Genomic DNA, 17,948 nt, shown 5'->3' with positions numbered 1-17,948 from the left:
CAAAGTAAACGTTAACATTGATCAGTTTGGGATTTTTAATTAATTAAGTGCTAATTGTGGATAATTGCATCAAGATCGATCAGAAAAAAAAGATAAGTGCCCCGATTGCTAATATTTTTAGCTCCTATAATGTCTACTTGTAATATTTAGTTCCAGAGGGGGGTTCATTTGCATTTTTAAGTCCATCTCAATTTATCTATAAATACCAATCATTTGTTATATTGAAAGTAAAGTGCCTTTGAGTTTCAAAAGCTCTTTTCTTTTTATTATATTTTAGAGGTGATAGTTAGACTTACCGTCGTAAAGTTTTTATCAGGTAATCTCCAATTGTCTCTGACGTTTGTTCGTGAAGTATGTTACAGTCCCGAGAAGAACATTAATTGGATTTTTGTTGTTTTGTCGGTTGATTTATAGGAGCACGAGGTCAATCAGATAATTGATCTTCTAGTTTGGCTTATATTTAATATAAGATCCATTGATTACGTCATCTCCCGTGTCCACTCTTGTAAGATCGTCTTTTGCCCTTTGGATTCAAGATTGAATGATGTCGAAGTCACGAGATGTTTCTAGATTTCATACCTCGAAACGGCGGGGAATATATATATTCAGGTTATTGCAAGTTTTCGTTCATTCCGAATTAGCGGAATATTTTCTTAATCTTGAATTATGGGAAATAGTGATGATAGGACCGTGCTTCCATGCATGTACAAGGAATGGATGAGTCTGCAAGAACAAGAACTCTCTGACCTTCTCCAGCATTCCCTAAACCTAAACAAAAGTGATCAAAACGCTACTGATGACGAGGAAATGGCTTCACTTCTCGACAACATTGCCCACAACTTTAAAGACTACGCCGTCAGGCGCCGCAGCCTCGCCCGCAAGGATGTCTGCGGTTTCCTCTCGCAGAGCTGGCGCACCACGTTCGAGAACTCGATTTCTTGGATGGGAGGCTGCAGGCCATCTTCCTTTTTCAGATTGTTCTACGCACTATGTGGTTCTGAAATAGACTCCAGGCTCTCCCAGTTTTTTCAAGGTTCGGTGCCAGTATTTATTTATTTTTGGTTGACCAACATGGTTTGAAGAAATATTTGATTCATTTCACTTTGGTCTCAAAATCAACAGATGGCAGTAGCAGCGAGTTCCCTGTGCTCTCGGCTATCCAGCTTTCTTCAACCGATAGTTTACAAAGAAGAACAATAGCAGATGAAGAAAAGCTGTCGACTAAACTAGCTAGTTTGCAGCAAGAAATAGCAGATATGCCGCTTGCCCTGATCGCGAGAAAATCCAGCCCAGAATACAAGCTCAAGGAAGAGGCTACAGAAGCAATCAGCAAGATCGAAGAGGCCATGGTGTGTATGATTGAAGAAGCCGATGAGTTGAGGCTAAAAACATACGAAGAACTGGTGAAAATACTCACACCAGCCCAAGCTCTTGACTACATAATAGCTGCCAAGAAACTTCGACTGTGTGTTCGGGCGTGGGGTATTGAAAAGGATCGAGAGCGTGCAAGGGAGTAGGATTTAACAGAGGATATGTAATGTTGGAGCAACCCTTTATGATTTAGTGTTGGCGTTCTTTTATTTTTTGTCTCGTTTGATGAAATCTTGGATCAAGATTTCACTAGTTTTTGTTTCTTGATCGATAGATTGTAGTTGGTGGCGCCTGTCTTGTTCCTTGAATAAAATATGCAGCAGTCAGTCCGAATAGCTAACTATTTTCCACAAGCTTAACAACCGTCAGCTTTAATTACCCAAGCAAGAAGGGCAAGAAGATCAAACGATGATTAAATTTATACACTGTACTACATATAAAAAAAAGACATACACATGGTGTTTGAATGTTCTATTATTTTTAAATTTTGAATAGTGCTAATTCTTTTATTAGAATAATCACCTCATAACCATTCGATATTCCATTTGAGTCAAAATGATAATCAGTGGACTTTTGAGTTGCCGAGGTACAAGAAGCTTTTCAACCAAGTATAAAATTCAGGTGAACGCTAAAAGGACATGTAACTTTGTAGATGCGCAAAATCGATATTACATGCCATTCTTGTACGAGACTACATACGAGATTTAAAGCTAAAAATTAACAACCGGGATTACATCAAATTCATCAAATGCGTATTGAGGCTGCTTGTCATTCTTGATTGTCTCAACTAAATATCATACAAAGTCCAAATTCATTGTACCAAATTTCAAAATCCTCACCACAAGCCATTTTCTGTGGATTCCGCTGATGAAAAGTCACAGTTTCGGTTTCTAATTGTTCCTTTGCTGGGCTCCGGACAGAAAGTTTGCAAGAGAGGGAACACCCTGGTTTCCCATTTCTTCCTGGGCTCGTTTAAGTTCTTCAGGATCTGTTCCAGAATAAATAAAACTTGATGGCATTCTACGATATGGGATGTCTAAAAACAAGAAGGGGATATATCCACAAATATATAGATCATATGATGAAAATGAAGAAAATACTAATGACCCAAATACAAGTACAATGTTCAGGTGCAAGTATTAAATGGAAACAGAATGTGTCGATAAATCACAAACTTACCCACAAGTTTGGGCATCACAAACATCACAATCGCCATAAATCCAACCATCAAACCCATGGGGCTTTTTAAGATGGACATTACAGAAAATGGTTCTCTTATCTGCAAGATTTAAATGGGATAAAACGTTAAGAACTGAAGCATCGAATATCAAATAATCTAATAAAGTGTTTGATCTAACCTCATAATAATTTTCCTCTTGCAGTGGCTCCAAAACAAGCTCTGTCAATACTCTTCTGGTCTCCATCAACGCTGCCTGGACCTTACCAGGATTCCTGGCACTGACATCAACTCGAATCTGACAACCGAGAAAATAAATGACAATACATAACACTATATCTGTAATCTACTTATTACAAATCGAATACAGGAAAACAGTAACCTACCGGAGAGAAGAAATAGCCTATTGCAGTCACTTCAATAAGATGAGTCCCTGCGGGCACATTATGGCTTGAGGGATAATGGTTAAAGAACAATATTCAGATCAAATAAGTCGACTTTTACAACGTTTTCAGAAATATGAATATTTTAAGTTTTCACAAAAAATATAGTAATGACATGGTGATGATGCAAGTCACAAACTATCACCGTTTTGAAAAGTTTCAGATCAAACAAAAGAAAACCATTATTGTATGTAACGATCTGTCAAATGCATCTCCAAGCCCCAAAAGTGAGATGGAAACAAGGAGATGTGTAGGATACAATGAAAAATATCCATCTGGCCTCAAAAAAGTAACTTTCTGGCCACCATTGAGTATGACTTTGACATGGGAAAGTTTCGCCGAGAGACCAAATCCTGTGGCACTATATCCTTTAAAAAAAAACATCAATCCCTGAGTTGAAAAAAATTCCATAAAACATTAGGACAAGGACAATACAAGATAAAAAAAACTATGTTCATGGTCGCAGTACCCCACACAAAAACTCAAATGAAAATAATGTAGTAAAGAACATATGTTAAGCAATTGTGTGTTCCTCCCATGATTGAAAGGCACACTTTGTTTCCACAACCAAAAAGCTCAGATGAGAACTATGCAATAAAGATCAGATATTAAACCACGGGGTGTCCCTCCTATGATGGAGTTTATTTCTAAAAATTGAAACTTAACATGGACACTTCATAATTTTCCTTGAAACATAAAGTATAATACTCAATGCCCCTCCATGCTCTCAAGTTTGGAAAGTCAAGTCTCTTATCACTCGTTTGGTGGCATGTATCAAAATTTGGCCAGGTCTCTATCCTCTATTACCTAAGGTGGACACGAGATCTCAAAAGTATTCATCTGCGTAACTTACAAGTTCTGCCCTCATCCCATCAAATAGTAATTGGCCTTTTAACCAGGCAATGTAAATACATTGAAATAGCTTTCTTAAATGCTGAATTTCATTAGGAAAAATCTTTCCTTTCTTGTCCATACATACCAAAGCACGTCCTTTTGATAATCAATCAACAGAAAAAAGGCGAAAATAAGTGGTGACAATAACTATGATGTTTCTAACCCCGAATCGAGGTTCTGTAACTGACAAGGAAACTACATAATTTCGCCATTGTTCGTCTGATAAACCTCGTATTATTCTTAACTTCTAAGATTCAACGCTTTCCATATTTCCTCAAGTTAAAAGATGAACAAGACCTCGAGAAATCAGACGAAGTTAGCTATATATGAGCTGTTGGTACCTGTGACTGGAAACAAAAACTGAAAAGGAAGATATCAAAGCAAGAATCGTCAAAAAAAAAAAACTTAACCATTTAAAAAATTACAAATTGCAAAATTCATCGTAGCTGCTAAAAGGAAACTAAGGTACCTGGAAATCTAACTTTACCATTGACGCTGAATCCCTCTTCATTCCTGGGCAAAATCAACATCCAATTAGAAACTATTTTTCATGAAAATCGAATCAATCACAAGGAAACCGCAAATCGAACTGACAGACGCCTACTTATCAGAGATCCCGAGTGCACAGGGCAAAAGGAGTAAGAACAGCGACAGAAAGATCGAAGAGGGACTCGATGCCATGGAAGAGAAAGGGAAAGAGAGAGAATGAAAATAACGAAATCTAAAAAAGAGGGGGGATCTCCTTCGATGTTCCAGGCATTGATTTGTGTTTGGCTGCTTGTTTTTTTTTTTTTTTTAAATAAAAATAAAAATGTGTTTATTGATAAAATAATATTTTAATAGAATATTGATATGTGATTTCATTTTTAAAAATTTAGAAAACACGATCGCTCTTGGAAGTAGGGTGTTCATCGGTCGATTCGATTCGGTTTTTAATTTTTAATTTTGATTTTTTCGGTTTTACAAATATATAATATGATATCCGAACTATTTTTCTTCGGTTCGATTCGATTCTCGATTATTTTGGTTTTGATACAATTATTTAAATTAATAAGATAAATATATTGTAAAATATAATATGATATCTTTTAAATGATTTCTTAGTAAAACATTTAAATATAAAGTCTAAATGAAATACATAAACAACAATCAACTAAATATTAATCAAAATAATTCATAATTCACTGATATCATCTCAAAAAATATATAATAAAAATAATATTATTAATTTAATGAAATTTCGGTTTTTTCGGTTGGTTCGGTTTTGACATATATAATTCGAGACCAAACCCAATAAATTTCGGTTTTTACATTTGGCAAAAACTTGTGTGATACAGTCTCACGGGTCGTATTTTGTGAGACATATATCTTATTTGGATCATCCATGAAAAAGTATTAATTTTTATGCTAAGAGTATTACTTTTTATTGTGAATATCGGTAGGGTTGATCAGATCGTCTCACATTAGATCTACTATTAACATTTATATCTGAATTATAAATTTTGGTTTTCAGTTCGATTTTTTCGGTTTGGATTTTTCGATTTTATCCGAAATTTGAACACCCCTGCCGTGAATTACATGGCTGTCTAGAAACTAGATGGTTTTTTAAGGGCGATTCGTTCTATCGGCAGATGATATGACTCGTGCGAGTAATTAGTGTCGTTAAAATCAATGTTCATACAGACAGCAATGATCGGAGGTTCAAATGTTTACAAAGTGGGAGCAATTGCGCCTGATGAAACAAATGAGCATGATTTTGTTCGCTCAAGCTCAGTGTCTTGCGTAGTTAGTTACGCTCCAACTATCTCGTCAAGAGCAAGTTTATTCTGGCAGAATCACAACATGGCTTGGACACAACAATGTTGTTCATACTATTAATCAATATGAATCTTTGGCGTCAGAATTGACTATAATGACTTTTATTCTCATCTTTATCATACAGTTATCCTCGTGTCTTTTGGTTTATCAAAAAAGGAAGATATAGATTACAAAGATTATTATCACAATATAGATCTGATGACCAAAAAAAGAGTGACATTACTTTTTCATGAAATATTGTATATTGGTCCACGAAGGAGAATGCAGTTACAAACAAAAATTCAGCAAATTACACAGCAATACAAAAACTATACAAAGAAACCAGTATTTCATCAAAGCTTAAGTTAACGACAGGTAATAGACACTTTGAAATATGTGTACAAGGGAGCTCACACAAGTTTCTTCAAGGCCATGGAAGCTAAAAAAGACTATTTCTGACCAAAATTAAGAAATGAGGTTTCAAGAGGAAGAATCGATACATTTATGTAAAAATAATAGAGACACGAGTAACTACTAACTGGATGCAGCAATCAAATCCAGTTGCAAAGCTTAGGCACACGAGAATATTACGTTGTGTCGATCTAAAGCCGTACATAAACCAATGGAGGAGATACGAGATGTTGCTCTATATCCAAGCTTGAATTTTTAACAGGACATACTATAAGCCAAAAAGTTTTGAAAACCAGTCAGAAAGGTTGGCAATCACGAATCCTGCAAATACCTGCAAACGGGACAGAATGAAATCAGTTTTAGTCCCACAAACGGACTTTGGAAGAGTGCAGACTGTATGGTCATACTCTGTTTCTCGTTTACCTGAACCGAACCAAGTACATATATAGCAGAATAATGACGACCATGAATCAACATATCAGCCACCATCGCAAGCGGAATGGTCAGAGACATGCCTAATGTGGCCACCAGTGGTGTTGTCCAGACGACACACAACGCCCTAATAAGAACAGTTGATTTTGTAATTAAAAAAATCCCAACTCGAATTAAGATCATGACCAGAAAGAAAATAGCGCCACACACCAAAAATAGTCAGAAATAACGCTTCCAACAAGTCCATTAGCGATAACAACTTCATCCATCTTGGCAGAATGAGGAATTGTAAATTTGGGTTCTATACCCAAAGCCGTCAATGGCCACACTGAAATAACAATGAAGCAAACCAATTAAAAAGTGCTGAAGAAAAAAGGTAAACTGATCCCCGTCTGTTTATGTAGTGATAAAACCTTAAAACGCAAAAAAAAAATTAGGAAAACTAGCAACGAGGTTTTTAGATCATAAAATATCAAATAATATAGACCACTTGCCAAGCCACCGGAGTGCCTAAAACGCAAAAAAGAGAGAAAGGAAAACTAACAACGAGGTTTTTGGATCATAAAATATCAAATAATATAGACCACTTACCAAGCCACCAGAGTGCCACAAGCGTAAACAATCCAATATAACCAAACAACTTTTGCACATCAACCCTTTCCCCTTCCTCTCCAGAAAACTTCTTCAACAGTACTGCATCATTTTAAAGGACACACTCATTAAATGTTTGACATGATAGTCTTAATTTGCTTAATCATAAGGTATAGTTAGGCTGGACAATCCCACACCTGTAAACAGGCCATATGACATAGCTGATAGAAGGCCGAAAAGATCCCCAGAAAAAGAATGTTTGCCACTGTACAAGGACAAAAAAGAACCATCACTCGTTATTTTCTGAAACATCAAATTGCAAATACATGCAGAGGAATAAAAATGAAATCAAAGCTCATGTGTATAAGCATTGTGGAATTTATAAGTCAATGATTACAAAGAGATGGAAAGACCTACAAAGATGCATTTAGTTGTGATTCATCGGTAGCCCAAGTTTTTCCCAAGGTTGTCATGGCAACACCAGTGATGCTGACGAATACAGCAACTATCTTTGACATGTTTAAGGAATCTTGGCCCAAAAAAGCACCAACAAAGAGAGTAAAAAGTCCTGAAGTAGAAGATAAAACTGTAGTGCTGGCAACACTTGTACGAGCAAGAGCAGCATTCGAAAAATACTGCAAAAGAGGGACACAAAAGAATGTGGATAAATTAAGGGAACGTAAAGAGTGACGGTGAAATAAACTCGTCGAGTAGGTCAAAGTGTACAGTAAAAATCAGTCTTGAGACAATCCAATTTGTAACAAGCTCATGGTTAAAGGAAATACCTCGGTGAGAAACCAAAGCGGGGCTATGTAGAATCCGTAAGCAGCAATTTCCTTGGTTGTGATTTCTTTTTCATTTCTAGAATTTTTAGCATCATCTACATGTCTGGAAACCAAAGGGTGTCCCTCTTCATTGGCAGACAGATCCAGTTCACTGTCTTTTCTAGTCAGGGATCCCTGAATTTCCAGTTCAAACATTTTCTGTCCCCCAATGTATTTTAAAGGAGAGGCAAGTGGAGAACACGAGTCCTCATTCACCCCTTGACCACTTTTGCCTGAACGTCTCTTCAGGAATCTACATATACAATCCTTGACAAATGCTATTGGGAGATATATCACCATCATAGAAGCTCCCAGATATGTCACGGCAAATGGTTGCTTATAGTCAGTGAAAATATCCTGTTGAAAACACCATCCGTTAAAGAAAACAGCCTAATAACTAAGATTTTGATTATGAAAACAATGGCCTAACTTCTTCAAACCGGCAATTTCAGAGCTATGGAAAATATTTTATTGAAAAACACACAAGGACAAGCAAGTTTCAGGAAATAAATTGAACTATTTAGCACAGTCTAACATAACTTCTCGACTAGGAGAATCGCAAATAGAAACTCCATACATTCAACATTGTCATATAGTTTTCCAATTTTAGATAGATATCCACCAGCAATACCCATAACCCACATCTTTTGCGGAAATAGTATGATAAGATTTATAAGACAACACAACATGATTCTCCAGTAACTTGGGTTAATAGTGTTTTAAGATGAGAACATTAATGAAGTAGATGCCAGCAAAATCCCATTGCATAGTGTCACGCTTGCAAGAGCCCGTACACTCGAGAGAATCATACAACTTTTCGCCAACAAAATCATAAGGAGCTAGATTTATCTAGGACAGGACGAATGATAAATGCAGAGGTGCCAGCTCTACTCTACCCAGTATTGGCAAATTGATGAATTAGGTGGTGACAAAGAAGTGTTTTCTGAATAAAAGATGAGAGTAATACCATGTACCACTTACTGTTTGTGAGAATCATTTCACAAGATGATTGTATAATGAAATCCTTTAACATAGGTCGATAATTAGGAAAAAAAATATTGCTCGTGCTAGTTCACAACTACAGAGCACGAACCACCACAACCCCACATAATTTGCAATAATAATGCATTTGGATTCCGTGTTGCAATATCTAAGCTGAGTTGTTGCATAGTAATGTACATAAAGACGGACAAGGGAAAATGTGGGCAGCAATGCCAAGTATGCAATCTTCCGATAGACGACATAAACTCCAGCCAAAGCACATTTACCAGATAAGGAAAACAACAATTTGATCATACACAGACTTAACTTTTGTCAGAGGTTTTCAATTGACCCATAAGGAAATTCCAGAAAAAAGATACGCGGCATCAATACAAAGATGGGAACTTCAGAAACATATTTAACTCGGAAAAAAGAGGAACAAAAGAAATTGTAGAACAAATAAAAGCCAACAACATCAAAACCAAGCAATGAACACCACATAGAGCACATGAAATTGGGATACTCGCAAATCAACAAAAAATTTAACTCAAAACCAGAACACAAGACTAGGAAAGCAACACCACCTGGAACTAAGAGGGGGAATTTAAGATGTTTGTTAAAGCTTGAAAAAACATAAAAGATGGGAAAGAAATTTGACCTGAGTGACCTCTGCTGAGGTAACCCATATAATGACAACAGCTGCAATCAATAGAAGGCCGGCCTTGTATCTCCACCCCATCACAAATCCAAGAAGAAGAAAAAACCCAAGATCCCAGTCTTGATATCGAACACAACAAATCAATAAAGATCTGATCTTTTCACGTCACGGACCTCGTCCCGCCACAAAGTCGAGATTTTCACGATTGCCAAACCGACAGGATAAAATGCTAAAAGAAAATCCAAATCAAAGATCATCCGACGAATATGGATTCGTAGGGTTGGTGGGAAATACCAAAATCTTCAGATTAATGGCGAATGCCCATAAGAAACGAGTGAAAGATGTGTTCTTTTTGGGACAATAAGAGAGAAGCCAAATGGTTGGAGTAAAATCAGAGGATCGAAGGTGAAAAAGAGGGAAAATTATGCCAAATAAAGGTTTGTGACTCTTTTGTGTGTGTGTGTGTCCAATCCATGTATACGTATAGAAACCAGCAAGAATGTCAACTTTGGTAGAAGAATAATAATTATTCATTCATAGAATTTGAGAAAAACTCCAAAAGAAAGTGGATTTCAGTTGACTGGCAAGAGGTCTTTGTCATCACGCGAGTACTTTTTTTTTTTTTTTTTGGTATTAAATTCAACCAAATTTCCCCACGATTCATTCGCCCGCTAAAATAAGAGGGAATTTGAGCTGAAAACGCAACCACAAGCTCCCGTGGTGGTAGATTTTTCCAACTCAACCAACACTGTTATTGGAGCCAATCATTTCTATCGGTTTCAAGATTTAATTACTCTTTTTCTGTAAATAAAATACATAAATAGAATCATTTTAGAATTCCTTTTTTATTCGATGGAATAGTAATCATTGCATTTCACACAATGCATCCATAAAAAATCTTGGGGAATTTAGCGCTCCCAGTTTTACAAAATTGTATCACTGAAAGTAACTTCAAAGAGTCAGTTTTCTTTAAAAAAATTTCTGATTATCTATAAAAAATATATATTATTTTTATTATAGATTTGAATAGAATCAAACAGTGACTCTTCACACAAGTTACATCCACACAAATCGAATCAAATTAACCAAAAAATTGAGTATTCTTCTTAATCAATTAACTGTCGAAATTTATTAAAATATCATGTGAGACGGTCTCACGATTCTTTATCTGTGAGACGGATCAACTCCACCGATATTCACAATAAAAAGTAATAATCTTAGCATAAAAAGTAATACTTTTCATGGATAACCCTAAATAAGATATCTGTCTCACAAAATACGACTCGTGAGACCGTCTCACACAAGTTTTTGTATTTAAAAATTGGGGAAATGAGGACAAATTTCAAAATTTAACCTTATTCGATCAGTATTGATACACAATCTTTTCAAATTTTAATTTTTGTTTTATCCTTTTATTCTTATTAGATGTCCCGAAGATAATTTTCCAAAAAAAAAAAATGATCATAAAAGAATATATAAATCAAAATAATTGTTTAATTTGAGTCAAACTAATGGCTAGGTTCGACCCGATTCTAACCTTGTTGGATCACTAAATTGGATTGTTCTTGGTTGGTTAACAATGAATCCAGATTCCCAAATTTAATTCCGTCCAATATTAGCTTAGTTGGACCGGATCAATAAATGGGCCTATTTCGTATTAGATTTAACGGGCGGTTCCGGATCAAATCACCCAATCACCAAATTTTTATGGGTGTTGACAACCCAATTTGAGTCTGCCCGAACAAGTCGGGTCGAAAAAATATTTTCCAGGTCCCTATCGATCTATTTGAATAAAATAGCTCAATCGGATAGATTTTAGTTTTCAAATTTCACTCGTCTTTCTTCATTCTTGGATTTCATTTGACATTAAATTTATGATTTTATAATTTATTTTGGAGATTTCCCATCATCCATGTACAGTGTTATGCATCACGTATGAGAAATCGTCTGTCACATTTTCTATAATATTGTCACGTGTAGAGTTATTATCAATGTAACAATTGCAACTTGATATATACGACGGTAAAAACTTGTGTGAGACGGTCTCACAGGTCGTATTTTGTGAGACATATCTCTTATTTGGGTCATCCATGAAAAAATATTACTTTTTATACTAAGAAGTATTACTTTTTATTGTTGATATCGGTAAGATTGACCCGTCTAACAGATAAAGGTTTGTGAGACCGTCTCATAAAATACCTATTCATCATACATGACAACCCAATGTTAATTGTTAACGTAACAAAGATTATGACTCAAGTAATCTAGTTCAATAAATCCAATAAAATTAATGGATCATCCATCTGGAAATCTTAAACGATTTTTTTTCTTTTTCAAAAGGCAAGATATATGCACAAATTAAGTAATTAATTAATTAATTATATATATATATATAAATATAATTAATTAATTAATTACTTAATATTAATATATATATAAATATATAAATATATAAATATATATAAGATTTTTCATCAATATATGCTAATTAATAAAGATTCCAAACTATTCATGAAATCGGCCACCTTTATTTAATTTCAAATTTTCCAAGTGAACAACTGTACAATAAATCTGGAAACAGACGGGTAACGATTTGGCTTTTTTACCAAGTTACTAGCAATTAATAGGTGTATAATCTTAGTAATTAATTAACGAGATTTTGGAAACCTGTCAATTTATACGTCAATAGTAGAAATTAGCATGCAATTCGTGCTTATACATGCATATTAAGTTTTTTTTTTTTAAAAAAATGTAAGCCAGTTTAATTATATAATCTTAATGTAAAAAATAATTACATATATTGCAACAATTTATTAAAAAAGTTAATATTTTAAGTTATATTGAAACAATTCCTTATATAAATCGTTCGTGATTTTAAATATATAACTATATTGCAACAATCAAATATTATATTCAATTCGAATTTTTTGCATTTATTTGTATCTTATTTAATCGTAAGAATAAGGGTTAATTATACACACAATATCTGTTAAATCCAGAAAATGCTTATAAAAACTCATCGCATTTTTAACTCTTGAGCACATACATATCATATTCTCAAATCTCGAGCACACACACTATTGTTTTTTTGTGTTTTTAAAAAGACAAAAACTTATGTGAGACGATTTCACGAATCGTATTATGTGTATTCAAAATTTGAACACACTAACATCAATTTCACATAATTATTTTATATAATTAACAATAAAAATAAAAATATTAGAGGCGTCTCTTACAATTGGCTCGCCTATGTCACACATATATCACATCGCATGACCATGGGCAGTTTAGTAAATTCAGTTACAGTGTTCGAGTTCATATCACCTTCTTTCCGCCATAAATAAAACTAACACTCGCTTAATTCTTTTCCTCCCCTTTTCTCCATAACCGTCTGTTCAACAACATTCACACACAAACACAACAAGCGCTGTGTGAAAACTGTATAACCTATACATACATACACAAAGCAGAGATCGAGAGATGGTGAATACGAAGAGTACTGATGGCATCAGAGTATCGATTGTCCTGTCAGCTGTTTTCTCCATATCGATCGCGGTTGTTCTTGTTCTCGGATTTTATTCTTATAAAATCGACGGATTCCTCCGGTTTGATTCAGGTTCGGGAGGTGAATCCAAAGCACAGATCGCAGAGTTGATCGCCGCTGCTCCAGGCCGTGATGAATTCAGAGCTGTGATTTCCTCTGAATTTCCCTTCAAATTCAATTCATCCGCCTTCACCAACAAGCCAATACCAGTTGTAAGTGATTCGAAAACGCACTGGAATGCGTGTTTTTTTACTTGTTTTCACTCCTTACAACGCGATCAAAATGTTAAAGTTACTGCATATTGTTTGAAGTTTTTTCAGTTACTGTTTGATTGTAGATCACATCCGCTCCGTGTTTCGAATTGGAGCTGGATTCATTAACGATGATGATGTGTTTTTTTTAATTAAAGTTGCGGTGATGATTAATACAGAGGAGAAAAAATAATGAATTGGAACAAGGATTAGCTAGAGCAAGAGCAGCAATCAGAAAAGCAGCTTCCATGACCAACTCATCAGTAAATATAACCGAGAACAACAGCGACATTCTTTTAAGCAAAATCTACAGAAATCCCAAGGCATTTTATCGGTAAGCTAATCTAATTAACATGCTGTGAATTATCCGTATTCTTTAAGTAAATTGATGGATGACATGATGAAAAGCATGCGGAGAGGTCCAGAATTATCATAATATGAACATAAATATAAAACTATTGAAATAATTGCTCACCCATTCATTCGAGTACTTCTTTTACTTGAATGGAGTTTGGAAAAATAGTATGCAGGTAAGATTAATTTTGTAAATAATCTGTTCATTTAAACTGATTATGTGTTTGATACATCAAATATTAGATTTTGTTTGAATATGCTACGGGGTTATTATTAACATATAGATATGAAATGTTAATGCTAGATAAAATTATTGTGAAATGATTCAAGATCTTAATTAACACTCGTTTACAACTTTTGTTAATATACGAGGTTTAAGATCTCCAAAAGAGTTTTAAGAAGTCTGTAAAAGAGTTTTAAGATCTGTGGAAACTTTTATTTGAAGATAGCCCGCACAATTTCGAGCACTCAGTGTGCGTGCAGTATTTTTTTAGTGTCCCCTGGGGCATCATGATCATTAAGTGGAGGGAAAAAGGGAGTCTTTCAATTGACTCATGGTGTGTCTAGTCTAGACGCACACTCATTGTTCCCCCATTCTATAATCTTGAAAATGACTTTTAAGCCGTCCTAGTGTTGCTTATTACTCTGATGGGTCAAGCAAGGCTCATGGATAAATACCAATTTTTTACTTTCATTATTTTCAGTTTCTTTGAAAATTCTCCTTCTTTTCTTCTCTTTTTTTTTGTGTTGTTGCAGCAAAAGTCAAAAGGCTTCTAATGGAAAAATAATTGACTCTAGTTTCCTTTATTACACACACACGTATACATATTATGTCTTTATATATATGTGTGTATTTATTTGCCTTAATTACATAATATATTTCAGTATTTAATTTGTAGGAAAAGATATAATAAAATTTTGAAAATACGAATCACAGAAAAACGCGTGGATTAGTTCGTGATGTGAACTGTACTAACTAATTACCTACCTGCGTCCATATAGAATTGTGTGGTTATTTATTTAATTATGAAATGTATTTACCAACATGCGTCCATATAGAATTGTGGTTATTTATGTAATTATGCTCAATGAATGGAGGTATCAAGTGACCTAAAAGCCATCTGTTTATTTCAATTATTAAAGTTAAAGATCATGGAGGGACACAATATATATCTTCGTTTATAAACATGGAAATATAAGATTAATTATTCCTCAATAATCATTTCATGCAACATTAATAAAATATGATGCGTTTGGCTATCATGTGATCCTTAATTAGCATTGCGTACACAGAAAACCATAGAATTAATTAACCCTCATCTTACTTCTCTCTTGTGCGGATTACATTAAATAAATAATATTCGAATAATTAGGGTATTTAGGATCCATGCGTTATGAGAAGACACTTCCACCCACGTACGCTCCCAGCGAACTGAAACCCGACGACGTTTCCAACCCAATTTATTAGCACCTACTAAATTTCAAATAATTTTACAGGAGTTACATGGAAATGGAAAGAAGATTTAAGGTTTTTGTGTACGAAGAAGGGGACGTACCACTTGTACACGATGGACCCTGCAAAGATATATACACCAGTGAAGGAAGATTCATACATGAGATGGAGCATGGAAATAACATGTTCAGGACAAGAAACGCAAAAGCTGCTCATGTTTACTTCATGCCCTTCAGTGTTGCATGGATGGTCAAGTACCTGTACAACCCTAATACATATGAAATCTCTCCACTCAAAGAATTCGTGTCGGATTATGTGAAACTCATCTCCACTAAACACCCCTTCTGGAATAGAACTCAAGGAGCTGACCATTTCATGCTTTCTTGCCATGACTGGGTGAGTATAATTAATTAAGTTGCTTTAATTGTAGTAATTTTATGCTCCGCATCAAGTTTATCGTTATTCAAATTTCATGCGTCAAGTTATCATTTGTAATCAATAAGTTGGTTGACGATGTTCTTCTGACTGATATTTAGTCTCTTTGGATTGAAAATAGGGGCCTCATGCCACACACGGAAATCCATTTCTTTACAACACGTCAATTCGTGTCCTATGCAATGCAAATTCTTCAGAAGGATTCAATCCACAAAAAGATGTGTCTCTTCCTGAAATCCATCTCTATGGCGGCAGTATAAATCCTAAACTGCGTCTTCCGCCAAAGCCCAACATTGCAAGACCTTATCTCGCATTCTTCGCTGGTGGCGTTCACGGACCTGTCAGGCCGATCCTTCTCCACTATTGGAAGGGACATGACAATGACATTCAAGTGTATGAATACCTCCCTAAAAAAGAAGATTATTATGATTATATGTTACAATCAAAGTTCTGCTTATGTCCAAGTGGGTATGAAGTGGCTAGTCCTAGAATTGTTGAGGCCATTTACGCTGAATGCATCCCTGTGATACTATCAGATCATTACGTTTTGCCCTTTAGCGATGTTCTGAGGTGGGAGGCATTTTCAATTCATGTTGAATTACATGATATCCCGCGATTGAAGGAGATATTGATGGCAGTTTCGGAAGAGAGATATGTAGAGTTGAAGAATGGGTTGAGAGGTGTGAGGAGGCATTTTATTTTGAATCAGCCAGTTGATAGGTTTGATGTGTTTCATATGATTTTGCATTCTGTATGGCTTAGGAGATTAAATATAAGGCTTGGATAAATAAATATTGGAAAGTGACATTGATATGTTTTATAGAGTCGGAATGAATGGGTAAAGGGGAAAAGATATTCAATCTGGAGTTCGAGACGAGTCAACCCTACCGATATTCACAATAAAAAAGTAATACTCTTAGCATAAAAATTAATATTTTTTCATGGATGACCCAAATAAGAGATCCGTATCACAAAATACGACCCGTGAGACCATCTCACACAAATTTTTGTCTAGGTTTGAAGATTAAAAACAATGATCTTCAGAGTCTTCTTTGAAAAGAATCACGAGCTTTTGAATATACTGGAATAAAAGAAAACAAAACATACACCACATCATGTTTTTGTTACAAAAGAATGGTAATATATATTAGTGTTCTTTGCCATATATACAGAAACATTTATTTGTATAGCTACTTTGACTTAGAACTTGAATCTAAAATTTAAAATGGCGTTAAAAATTTATCAATTTTATGATCCTTTTACTTTTTTGGTACCTGTAATTAATTTTTAAAATAAATGCATCATTGTGATTGTTTTAATTAGGCTTAATTTGTGAATATTAAAATGGAGAGAAAAGAAAAGATTTGGAAATTTTTTTTATTTTAAAAAAGTTATGTTTGGGAGTATTTTAAGGGAAAGAAAAGAAAGTGAAAGAAGGGAAAAGTTTCTCTCTCACGCCCAATATATTTTCCTACCAATAGTGGGAAGAAATAGGGGAAACAGGGGGCAATATTATAACATCTAGTAAAAATTATGAAAACATGTTGTATGTGTAAAATTATAATTATTGTTTATAATTTATATAAGATTTTTTTAGTTTTATTAAATATTTAATTTATGTTTAATTTAATAATAATTGATAGAAATTATGAGAGGACATAATATATACTTTGATAGGGTTAAATTGAAAATGATTTTTATTGACAGTTTTGAGAAAAAAAATTGTTGATGTAAGTTTTTTTAAAATTTATTAAACGCTTAATTTTATTTTTAATTCAATAATAATTGATACAAATTAAGAGGGAACATAGTGCAATTTTAGATGCTTAATATTGAAAATAAATTGTAATGATAATTTTGAGAAAAAATATTATTGTAAAAATAATTTGATAAAACAAAAAATGATTTGTTTTAAGTAACATATTATTTATATAATAGTATAATATATATTAATTCATTTTCATTTCTTCTTTCTTCCACTCCCAAATAAAAAAAAATCCGGGAAATTGGCCTTCAGTCCCCAGCCGTCATTTTTTTTTTGTTCAGTCTCTGAGTACTTTTTTAGTACCACATTTTCACATGAAGTGTACCACATTTCTACATAAAGTGTACCACATTTTGTATGATATAGTACCACAATTTTGTGGATAGAGAGTGAACCCAAAGAAATGTTTTGATTGGAAATTTTTCACCAACTTCCCCATAAAAAATACATTATCTATCTTCTATTCTTTTTTTTTTCACTCTCTTCTTTTCCATTCCAGCTGTCGAACTAATTCTAGAGTAGGGACAGCGTGATAATTTTTTATTATATGAGGTTACACCATCCAAC

At 34.3% G+C, this 17,948-nt stretch overlaps 4 protein-coding genes across 4 annotated transcripts; 2 read left to right on the top strand and 2 right to left on the bottom strand.

The window, feature by feature from the left end:
- The first annotated feature begins 446 nt into the window (after positions 1–446).
- On the top strand, positions 447–1,679 carry LOC142556609 (protein DELAY OF GERMINATION 1-like). The gene is made up of 2 exons (XM_075668083.1): positions 447–1,033; positions 1,123–1,679. The coding sequence occupies exons 1-2, from the start codon at positions 667–669 to the stop codon at positions 1,515–1,517; spliced, it is 762 nt and encodes a 253-aa protein (XP_075524198.1). The 5' UTR covers positions 447–666; the 3' UTR covers positions 1,518–1,679.
- A 314-nt stretch (positions 1,680–1,993) lies between these two features.
- LOC142555429 (ER membrane protein complex subunit 7 homolog) lies at positions 1,994–4,663 on the bottom strand. Its single transcript, XM_075666286.1, has 7 exons — positions 4,490–4,663; positions 4,355–4,398; positions 3,251–3,359; positions 2,935–2,998; positions 2,730–2,846; positions 2,551–2,650; positions 1,994–2,359 (listed from the first exon to the last, which is right to left on the bottom strand). The coding sequence occupies exons 1-7, from the start codon at positions 4,564–4,566 to the stop codon at positions 2,262–2,264; spliced, it is 609 nt and encodes a 202-aa protein (XP_075522401.1). The 5' UTR covers positions 4,567–4,663; the 3' UTR covers positions 1,994–2,261.
- Positions 4,664–5,992: 1,329 nt separating this feature from the next.
- Positions 5,993–10,212, bottom strand: LOC142555428 (putative transporter C405.03c). Its single transcript, XM_075666285.1, has 8 exons — positions 9,580–10,212; positions 7,902–8,297; positions 7,534–7,751; positions 7,314–7,381; positions 7,117–7,218; positions 6,736–6,853; positions 6,517–6,652; positions 5,993–6,424 (listed from the first exon to the last, which is right to left on the bottom strand). Exons 1-8 carry the CDS (start codon positions 9,658–9,660, stop codon positions 6,362–6,364), a joined length of 1,182 nt encoding a protein of 393 aa, XP_075522400.1. The 5' UTR covers positions 9,661–10,212; the 3' UTR covers positions 5,993–6,361.
- Positions 10,213–12,945: 2,733 nt separating this feature from the next.
- On the top strand, positions 12,946–16,478 carry LOC142556608 (putative glycosyltransferase At5g25310). The gene is made up of 4 exons (XM_075668082.1): positions 12,946–13,335; positions 13,554–13,708; positions 15,226–15,577; positions 15,738–16,478. Exons 1-4 carry the CDS (start codon positions 13,060–13,062, stop codon positions 16,401–16,403), a joined length of 1,449 nt encoding a protein of 482 aa, XP_075524197.1. The 5' UTR covers positions 12,946–13,059; the 3' UTR covers positions 16,404–16,478.
- The last annotated feature ends 1,470 nt before the right edge of the window (positions 16,479–17,948 follow it).

The sequence above is a fragment of the Primulina tabacum genome, chromosome 9, assembly GCF_025594145.1.
Source record: "Primulina tabacum isolate GXHZ01 chromosome 9, ASM2559414v2, whole genome shotgun sequence".
Lineage (NCBI taxonomy): Eukaryota > Viridiplantae > Streptophyta > Magnoliopsida > Lamiales > Gesneriaceae > Primulina > Primulina tabacum.
The sequence above is the reverse complement of the archived record's forward strand: the minus strand, read 5'-3'. Positions and strand labels throughout refer to the sequence as shown.

Coding starts and splice junctions, on each gene's coding strand:
- LOC142556608 (XM_075668082.1), top strand. CDS start 13,060: ATGGTGAATACGAAGAGTACTGATGGCATCAGAGTATCGATTGTCCTG. Junction 13,709..15,225: donor AATCCCAAGGCATTTTATCG/GTAAGCTAATCT, acceptor ATAATTTTACAG/GAGTTACATGGAAATGGAAA. Junction 15,578..15,737: donor TGCTTTCTTGCCATGACTGG/GTGAGTATAATT, acceptor GATTGAAAATAG/GGGCCTCATGCCACACACGG.
- LOC142556609 (XM_075668083.1), top strand. CDS start 667: ATGGGAAATAGTGATGATAGGACCGTGCTTCCATGCATGTACAAGGAA. Junction 1,034..1,122: donor GCTCTCCCAGTTTTTTCAAG/GTTCGGTGCCAG, acceptor CAAAATCAACAG/ATGGCAGTAGCAGCGAGTTC.
- LOC142555429 (XM_075666286.1), bottom strand. CDS start 4,566: ATGGCATCGAGTCCCTCTTCGATCTTTCTGTCGCTGTTCTTACTCCTT. Junction 3,360..4,354: donor TGGTAAAGTTAGATTTCCAG/GTACCTTAGTTT, acceptor TTTTTTTTAAAG/GATATAGTGCCACAGGATTT. Junction 2,651..2,729: donor AAGAGGAAAATTATTATGAG/GTTAGATCAAAC, acceptor TAAATCTTGCAG/ATAAGAGAACCATTTTCTGT.
- LOC142555428 (XM_075666285.1), bottom strand. CDS start 9,660: ATGGGGTGGAGATACAAGGCCGGCCTTCTATTGATTGCAGCTGTTGTC. Junction 8,298..9,579: donor CCTCAGCAGAGGTCACTCAG/GTCAAATTTCTT, acceptor TGTTTTCAACAG/GATATTTTCACTGACTATAA. Junction 7,219..7,313: donor GTCATATGGCCTGTTTACAG/GTGTGGGATTGT, acceptor AAAATGATGCAG/TACTGTTGAAGAAGTTTTCT.